General features: G+C 37.9%; 1 protein-coding gene across 3 annotated transcripts in view; it reads left to right on the top strand.

Moving 5' to 3' along the window:
- LOC125722583 (death-associated protein kinase 1-like) overlaps positions 1-9874 on the top strand; it is a 38675-nt gene that overhangs the window by 15370 nt on the left and 13431 nt on the right. For 2 of the 3 annotated variants that reach the window (XM_048998766.1, XM_048998774.1), the window contains exons 6-16: positions 1415-1463; positions 1552-1578; positions 4593-4745; positions 5006-5051; positions 5716-5805; positions 6346-6438; positions 7799-7918; positions 8496-8594; positions 8749-8847; positions 9362-9460; positions 9586-9783. In XM_048998766.1, the coding sequence (XP_048854723.1) occupies positions 1415-1463; positions 1552-1578; positions 4593-4745; positions 5006-5051; positions 5716-5805; positions 6346-6438; positions 7799-7918; positions 8496-8594; positions 8749-8847; positions 9362-9460; positions 9586-9783 (1073 nt within the window). Of the gene's footprint in view, positions 1-1414; positions 1464-1551; positions 1579-4592; positions 4746-5005; positions 5052-5715; positions 5806-6345; positions 6439-7798; positions 7919-8495; positions 8595-8748; positions 8848-9361; positions 9461-9585; positions 9784-9874 lie in introns of those variants that run through there. The other variant, XM_048998780.1, reaches the window with a different exon arrangement.

Below are 9874 nucleotides of genomic sequence, written 5' to 3'. Positions count from 1 at the left end.
ATGTATCTATACATATGTGTGTATATATGTGTATATATATGTATGTGGGCTAGAGTGGGTGTATGTTAAGATAATTGTTAAAGTGCTTGTTTAGTAGGGCTGGGTGGGGAGTGGCACAGATGCCCCAATTCGATTCCGATTTACAAGCTAATGATTCAGTTCAATCTGACTTGAATCGATTCTAATTTGATGTCAGTCTGATAGGAATTAGATATGAAATACTCTACAGCTCCTTTCCACTTTTGGAGAGATGTATAAAAAGCTCTAAATTGAACACAGAATTTCAAATGGGGAGTCACTGGAGACAAACTGTGTAAACCAGTAAACAAAAGCTTGTATACCAAAATCTTATTTGAGGAACATATGAGTGTATTTCCTTAAAAACAAAACCACAGTGACTCTCTCAGAGCACGAATACTGGCTTCAGACTGAAAAGAATAGTTGAAAATAAAAATGGGCAAGTCTAAAACTCACATGCCATGTTTCAGAAGGATTTTAACTTAGATATGTATCAAAACAAATCAGAATCATCTTTTTTTGTTGAGAAACACACGGGTATCGGCCCTGACCTCAGAATTTAATTGTATCTCATTTCACAAGTGTCCAATTGGAGTCCATTTTGACTCTATTTAAGGCTTAGTCGCTAAATATACACTACAGTGTGTCAAACCAGATCCGCTGTAAATATGACAACAGGGCACAGCACTGTGGCATTGCCATTGTAAAGCAGTGTAATTCTTTAAGTCATCCATTACATGACAAAAATAAGATGGTGAAAAATAAGTATATAATAAACATGAAATTTATTATTGTACTTGCCCATGAATGCCCCAAAATATTTCATCCACACTTTTCCCCCTGCACGTCTTAAACCAAACCATAAATAAATAAATTATACCTTCAGACTTTTGGCCACTTTAATTTGGCTCAGTGTTACACAAGATTTTTGAAAAAACAAATAATTAACAATATTTTTGTAACTGACAGCAGGTCACATCCAGTGAAATATTTTCTTTATTTCATTTTATTTATTTTCTCTCTTTTATAACATTACTTCTCATCATAAGAAGTGTACTGAAAATGATTGGTGTGAGAATTAAGCCCTACTTGACATGACATGCTTGCATTCACATACACATAGTATGCACCAAGATGGCGGTATGAGATGATTGCACAGTACTGTTGCAACCCCCCTATAGGTGACAGAGAAAATAACACCACCAATATGATTAGAGGACCGATACAAGTAAAAGTCAGAGAAGGCATAAATTGTGAATCAATATTAAATTGTCAATCCAGGATTACAATTAACCATTACATTTATTTTTTCCCCCATCCCTGTTATTGAGAATATTTAATTTCAATTCATACTATTTTAAACACTTTTTATGTTGTGTTCATTTTCCTGTGGCAGCTCCAGAAGTGGTTAATTATGAGCCCCTTGGCCTGGAAGCAGATATGTGGTGAGCTTCCATGGATTAATTCAGTTATTTTAAATCAGATCTTTATTTTCTGCCTCTGATGTGTAATACTTTGCTTTTTTCCTTTCAGGAGTATTGGTGTGATCACATATGTGCTGTAAGTACAATTCATAACATCTGTTTATCCATTTTATCACACACAAGGTCAGGGTGAGCCTTTATCTATCCTTTATCAGGGTTATCTGGTTTGGTGTCCTTTAAATCTTCAGATGGGAGGAAATGCCAGTTAAGCTAGCTCACAACATGCTTTATTGTTTGGATGTTTGCAATGCTTGTTTTCCCTGGACAGGGAATACATATGGTTTTGCGGCCGGTCCGTTACTCCTGCAGACACTTATCTGTTTAAGATAACAACTAAAAAGGCATTTGATGGATCTTTTTCAAACTGATGAATTAATTGCACTAAATCTGCAAAACATAATGATTACAAAGGGAAGGGCAGCCTTGGACACTTGACGTGATAGCACAACAACTGAAAATGTTATATTTTTCAGACTTCACAGCATTGTATAGGAGAAGTTTGATAACTGTTCATTTTTAGACCAATCACATCAATATTGAAGCAAAGCCACTTAGTATTGACAAAAGGAAGAATAATTGCATGTTTCACTTGTGGACATAACTCAAAGTATTAATAGCTTTTTTTTTTACAATTCCGCAAAAACAATACAGATGAAGCTCTTTGTGATTTTATTTTGAGACAATGTAGGACAAAATTGAAGTAGTATCATATATGTAATATCTTCTACCAACACATTGTTGGAGCCGGTCCTGGGCTTTTCCGTGATCTGGAACTGGTTCCACACATTTTCACTGTAAAAAAAATAAAAAATAAAAATAACTGGCCTGATGTCAGAAGTTTCAGCACAGCACCACAGAAAAACTGGTCTCTAAATTAGGAACTGTAACATCAGGAAAAGTGGGACAGGCTATTGCATCCAAATCTTCCACGTAGCCATAGAATTTGATCGATGTATAAAGATTGATCTGCTGGCCAGGTTTAATAATAAATTATAAATATTGCAGGTCAAGTAAATAAAATATTGTGGCACTTGAGTGGCAAAGAGATCATGAGGCAGGCGGCAAAGTTCAATTTTTAACAAACTCTTTTTATTGTGTGATCCTTAAGAGGACAGAGGTAAAATGGTGAATGAGAATAAACTCACGCACAGACAGACTGGGGAGAAGCACAGCCTTTAAGGAGACGAAAGCGGATACAGGCAATAAGACAGAGCACAACTAGTCATAATCTGAAAACTAGAGACTTTTCTCTCCTTAAAGACTCAGTTTTTTTCAGTTTGGCAGCTTATAAAATCCAAAACTGATCTGAACAAAATGGAACTCGTATGGACCTTTTATGTTACTCTCACTTCCACCGACGTTTCCATTCCTGTGCAGGCAGGTTCTCAAAGGCACCAAGTGAGAACCAGCTCAACACCAGTACCGGCTCCATGCTAGTGAAAACAAAGTAAGAGGTGGCACATGAAAGGGTAGTCACAGGCTCAGATCTGTTGAACCGGATTACATAGTTGGGCTTTTAGTAAAAAAATTTTGGTGAGGTGGGGAGAATGTGTAGGGGGGCTAGAGGTGGTAGAGGTTAAAGGTGTATGAGGAGTAGGAATTAGATTGGGGGGGTGTGGGTATGACAGAACCTTCCAGGCAATACTGAACATTATTGTCATTCTGACAGCATTTATTTCATTTCATGCAGATCATTCCCCCTGGCTTCATTGATAGTAACATCTCCCTCATACGCTATCAGGCTCTACTGTAAACCTGTGATATTACCCATTTGCCTTATGGAAGGACTGTGTAAAGATTTTGTTGTGTTTTTCTGACCTGGGTAGTGGGACTAATAGTCATGATAGTTCTCAGGAGCATGAAGCTGAAGATTCTCCAACTCTTTGACGTGAACGGGGGTGTATCTGCAGTCTCTAACTCTCCTGAAGTACACAATGAGAACCTTGGTCTTCCTGGTGTTGATAGCCAGGTTGTTATCAGCGGATCACACAACCCGGTGTTGAAGCTTCTCATTTTAGAGTGCTGATTAGGCCGCCTACTGTGATTGTTATTTGCGAACTTGTTGGTGATGTTTGATTCATGCATAACAATGCAGTTGTAGGTCAACAAGGGTAGAGGAGAGGGCTCAACACACAGCTTTGTAGGACTGCAGTACTCTGTGACAGGGTTCTGTTGGTCAGAAAGTCCAGAGTCCAGTTACAGAGTTAGGTAATGATGCAAAGGTTAATGAGTTTGGAGACCGGTATGCATGGAATGTTAGTGTTAAATACTGACGTGACATCCACAAACAGCATCCTGACATAGATGTTCTTATTGTCTAAGAGTATCAAAGTGGAGTGTAATGTTGCACAGACAGCATCCTCCGTTGATTTCTTGGGGGCAGTAGGCAAACTGATAAAGGGAAAACAGGTTTTCACTCAAGTTCGGACCATCCTCTCGAGGCCGCGGGTGAGCGCTACAGAATGGAGGCCATTTAGGGTGTTTACAGGGAATGCCTTTGGCACTGGAACAATCATTCTTGTTTTGAAGCATGTGGGGACAACTGTTTCAACCTGGAACAGGTTGAAAATGTCAGCGATGACCCCAGTGAGTTGTCCTGTGCACATGGCCAGGCATGCCATCTGGTCTAGCAGCTTTTCTAGCATTGACCCTACTCAATACAGCCTGCAGTGAGTGGTAGAAAATACAAAGCGCTGGACCAAATATCCCCACAATGTAATAAAAACCTGTTCTTTTTCAAGGTGAAACTCAATTTTATAGAAGTCTGTAAATCCAATCAAATAATGAAAAATGCCTAAAGTCTTGTATTCCGTTTGGTTTTCCATAGTTAAGATTAGATCTGGGTAGAGGTTAAGGTTGTCATAGTTGGGATTAAGATTTTTCCATTAGAAATGAATGCACCGTCTCCTCAAGAGATGAATATAAACATGTGTGTGACTTTCTACAGAATTGTTTTTCACTTGTTCGGTTGACTGATTTTGTTCTGTTAATCTCATCATCCCTTTGCAGTCTCCAGCTTTTTGGTTTTAAAAACACCCTGTACAATGCTGGAATTTTGTTCTTTAATTGTACTTATGTTCTTTTTGACAGTTTGAGTGGTGCCTCTCCTTTTCTGGGGGACAACAAACAGCAGACACTGGCAAATGTTTCTGCTGTCAGTTATGAGTTTGTTGAGGAGTTCTTCAGTAACACCAGTAATCTGGCCAAAGACTTCATCAAAAGACTTCTAATAAAAGATCCCAAGTATGTCCTTGCTGTGTCTTATGAGTATAGCTATAATACACCTTACTCAAACTAAAGCAGTTCTGTACCTCTAAAAGCAAATTAACACAATAAAGAAAATGTATTAACACATTTAATAATTTGTGCTAATCTGTGTATTAAATGAGATCTTAGACTGTTTGTCTCCCATGTTTATCAGCTCTTACTAAGATGATAATATTTTTAAGAATTGCTTCTAGACTCTTGTAAGATTTTTTTGTTTTGTTTTTGTAATCTTTCAGAAAAAGAATGACAATTCAAGAAAGTTTTCAGCATCCTTGGATTAAGGTCTGTCTAGTTTGCGTTCCATTGTATTTTTATCTGTTTTTAATCATTATTCCACAGTATATGCATTTTAAAATTCTGTGTGTATTGGAAAAATACAGCCATAGAAAAAATGAAGAAACTACAGCACTTTTTTGTTTCACTCTTATCTCTCTCTCTGGGTGTTCGTATGTGATTTTATATATATATATATATATATATTTATATATATGGTTCTTCTGCTTCTCATTAATGAAGGGCTTCTTCCTAGCTATATGGGACTTCAGTCCTACTTCTAGGAGCCTGATATGAGCTGTCCTAGCTGTGCACTTCAGACCTGCATTTAATGTTTCCCATTCCTTCTGAAGGTCATTTGATGTCATCCTCTGATTCATGAGAAACTGTTAGATAAGTTAACGGTCATCTCTGCCATTAGAAAGTCACTTCTGCCCTTTACCTGGCTGGTTTCTGGTCGTTCCCAATGTCTCCTGCTTCACCTTATTCTTGTGTATTGCTGTCTTAGAAATCATGAACCTGGAAGCAACCTGCTGCTCAGCGTAGCCTTCTGCCAGCAGAACCACGATTAAACCAGGATTTAAAAATGCAGATTTGCTTATTTTTTCCACGGCTGTATGTTATACTGGAATTCAATAAGTATTATAAATGTGTTTTTCGTGTGATTGTCTAGCCGAAGGATACTCAGCAGGCACTTACCAGAAAAGAATCTGCTGTAAATATGGAGAAGTTTAAGAAGTTTGCTGCACGAAGAAAGTGGAAGGTAATTTAATCAGTCTGGAGATGCTCAACAGATCTGAGAACAGCAGAATTCATGGTTATGAATAACTTAACAATCAGTCTTTACCATGACTAAAAGTTTGGCAAATTGATTGCTGAAATGGTAGTTTTTTTCCCTTTTTATTGTATATTGGGAATTTTTCTTGTCAACATGACTCATCAACCTCATACTGAGTCCTGTTTATGTTTTAAACTATCATGAGATAATGGTGTATGTTTCATATTATTCAAACCACTGGTTAAATGTCATGTGAGTGACGTCATGTATGAGGCCCACAGCCACTAATCTTGCTGTTAAGATGAGGGAATGATAGTTTGACGTTTGCTGCTTATTAGCCTGTTTCAGCTTATAAAGATATTATATCTGAAGACTTCTATATGTATTACCCATTAATAGTAATTAAGTTTAACATTTTCATTATATGTTTGTGATATTAGGGAAAATGACAATATGGGGAAAAAAAAGGTGAAATTCAGTTCCGTGTTTTCCCTTATTTACTGTTTTTTCTTCTTTCTTGTACAGCAATCAGTTCGTCTCATCTCTTTGTGTAATCGGTTGTCTCGGTCCTTCCTCTCCAGGAGCAACATAAGTGTTGCACGCAGTGATGACACCCTGGTAAATTACAAAAAAGTGTGTGTGTGTGTGTGTGTGTGTGTGCGTGTGTGTGTGTGTGTGTGTGTGTGTGTGTGTGTGTGTGTGTGTGTGTGTGTGTGTGTGTGTGTGTGCGTGTGTGTGTGTGCCCGTGTGCGTGTGCCCGTGCCCGTGCCCATCAGTTGCCTATGACAAGCTTCTAGGTTTATCTTCTCCCAATCTGCGTGTAGTATCACACTTGGGGCTATATGTAGTATGCAAGATTTTGCAGACTGTGTCTTCACTTCTATATAAAGTTTTATTTATATAGTGACATTCACAACACGGTTGCCATGGCGCTTAACAGCTACAGGAAGAGTCATACACTGTTATGTTCTTTCTTGTGTACAATTGCAGAAGTTCAGAAGCTAACATCAAACTATCAAATTATGTTTGAGTCAGGAAACCAGCATTTTCCTCTTTGAAAAGTTCAATATTTAATAGTGGTTTTATAAAAGCATGATGTTACTCTGAAGCATGAAATGGTATACAGTAAAACCTCGGATTGCGAGTAACTTGGTTTGATATTGCAATCCGAGTATTGCGTATACGCTTTGACTGCCAAGCATCACATAATCACAACTGAGCTGATGGTTCTTTCTCTCTTGCTGTGAGTAATCTTTTCCCATGTTTGGTCTCAGTCGGCATGCCTCACTCATATAGTCAAAATTTAGTAAAAAAGCACCACCTGAATAAGGGTGTAGCAGTGTGAGTAATGAATCTGTTTGACAATGCAATGTCCACATTTCCACAAAATTGAAAAGGAGGCAAAAGCAGCTGTCATTCTATTGGTTCCTTGTTAAAGTCGCACAAAAAGAAAAAGATTCCAGTGAGCCAACAGATAGCAGTGATTCCGTTAGTTATTGTGAAAGTTGTCCTACAAAATAACCATCCTCTTCTCTCTCACATCTCCCTCACACCATCCACGATTCCTTTCAAAGGAAACGTGCAAGTTAATTTTATGTATTTTTACTTTACATTTTGTATTAATCATTTTTATGTGAATATTTTTGGGTTGTGGAACGAATCATCTGAATTTCCATTACTTCTAATAGGAAAATTTGCTTTGATATACGAGTGCTTTGGATTACAAGAACGTTTCCGGAACGAATTATGCTCGCAATCCGAGGTTTTACTGTATGTGGAACATGCTACTCTTACACTAGCTTTGATAATGTTGACCTTGTCAAAGTTTTTGTAATTTTGCTATTTTGAAGATCTAGTTGTGTCTGTTCTTACCATAAATAATTTTTGCTGTGCACGCCTTCAAGCATTCTGTGACCTAGTCTAATGACGAGTGCAGTTGCCAGATTCATAATATAACCTGTGTATACACTGTCCTCAGGATGAGGAAGATTGCTTTGTGATGAAAGCAATCATTCATGCCATCAATGACGACAATGTGCCAGGTCTGCAGCACCTCCTTGGATCACTTACAAGCTATGATGTGAATCAGCCCAACAAGGTAAATATGGGCTTGAGGTTTCTCTTGATTAAGAGATTAAATAGGAAAACATCATTCTTTGGTTTTATCTGGATTGTGCTGAACATCATGAATAGTTTTAAATTTAATCTGCTTCCAAAAATTAAATGTATTTAGTTTGAAGATAATGGCTAAAATTGAACTTTCCAAATGCATCATGTGTGACTTAAATCGGAATTCTAAAAATTTTAAATACCAACAATAGAGCAAACTTTTGGAAGAAAGGTTTTTTTTTTTTTTTTTAATCTTAAATCTCCATCGTGCCTAACATTATCTGGACAAAAGTGAAGTGAAAATATGTAGGAAGAGAATTTTAATATATTTTTGAGTAGAGACTATAGTAACCATTCAATGTTGTGTTTTCTTAACTGTGATCATACTGTATTTATGGTGTTGCTGGTTCTAAGAGCTTATACATTGGTGGAGATGACTGCAGAGTGTTCGGCTATCAAGAAAATGTTTAGTACTTGAAATATTCTGAGTTGGTCAAATTAGGTTTAAATCAAAATATTGTCATTTAATAATAGTATCACATGTACACACACCACCTACCTTTCAGCATGGGATACCCCCTCTCCTCATTGCTGCAGGCTGTGGAAACATCCAAATTATTGATGTGCTTGTTAAAAAGGGAGCAGATATCAACGCCCATGACAAGGTCTGTACTTCCTCACTGCTGTGTGCATAATTATGTAAAATATATATTGAATATAAAATATTTTGCAGTTTAATGTAGAAATGTCCTGTCACTGTCATATCAGTTACTAACTGCATTTCATAATTCACACTATGAAACTGCTTTTTCATTTCAGTCTGGTGCAAATGCTGTCTATTATGCTTCAAGGCAAGGGCATGTGGAAACCTTGAAAATCTTGCATGAAAAGAACTGTCCTCTGGATATTCAAGATAAGGTAAACAGTCACATGCTGACATGTATGACCTGCCTTTCCTGAAGATAGAAGCATCTCACTATCTTTTGTGTTTGTGTGCTCTTTTTTCCACACAGCAGGGATGTCACTTTGTGTCTGGACACTTCTGTCCATAAAACATAAAAATATTTTGCTGTTAACCAACAGCATACAAGTCAAACCAGCTTTTAACTTTTGAGCCATGGATGAGTTTAGTACAAAAATACAAATCCCCCCCCTCCATCGTTCAATCACTAATTTGGGTTAGTGTTGATAGAGAGGGGAGGGGGCAGTAATAACACAGATGCATCCATGGATAAGATACCGATAATACACAGTATAATCAATATAAATGTCTAAATGTGTCTGAGTGATTTCACCATTGGGTCCTTGAGCAAGACCCTTAACCCTCAATACTAGTATCTGACACCGTCCTGTGGTCCTCATTAGTATAAATGATTAAGAAAAGTGTAAAGAATGATTTAAAAATGAAATATGTCCTATGCTTGCCTTCTAGTCTGGAGAAACAGCTCTTCATGTGGCAGCAAGGTATGGAAACGTGGATGTGGTCCAGTACCTCTGCAGCATACATGCCAAACCTAATCTAGCAGACAAGGTATTTATCTATGAATATTTAATGTGCTTTTTTTTAATGTTCTAAGTGGGTGTAGTTTCTCTGCAAGAACTGGAAAGTGTGTATGTGTCCGCTCTTTATTCATGATGATGCAAACCTCCTGACAGGAAGAAGAGACGCCTCTTCACTGTGCAGCTTGGCATGGTTACTTCTCTGTGGCTAGAGCTCTGTGTGCCGCTGGTTGTGATGTCAATTTGAGGAATCGAGAGGGGGAGAGCCCACTCTTGACTGCCGCTGCCAGGGGTTTCCAGGACATTGCGGCATGTCTGGTGGAGTATGGCGCTGACTTGAACTCCACCGACAAGGTGGGTCTGCTGTACTGATACAGTGTAAATGCTGACTTCTCCATAGTATCCACACTGTCAGCAGATGCTGTACCCTAGGCCGTAGCCTGAT

This window comes from Brienomyrus brachyistius, chromosome 2 (assembly GCF_023856365.1).
Source record: "Brienomyrus brachyistius isolate T26 chromosome 2, BBRACH_0.4, whole genome shotgun sequence".
NCBI lineage: Eukaryota > Metazoa > Chordata > Actinopteri > Osteoglossiformes > Mormyridae > Brienomyrus > Brienomyrus brachyistius.
The sequence above is the reverse complement of the archived record's forward strand: the minus strand, read 5'-3'. Positions and strand labels throughout refer to the sequence as shown.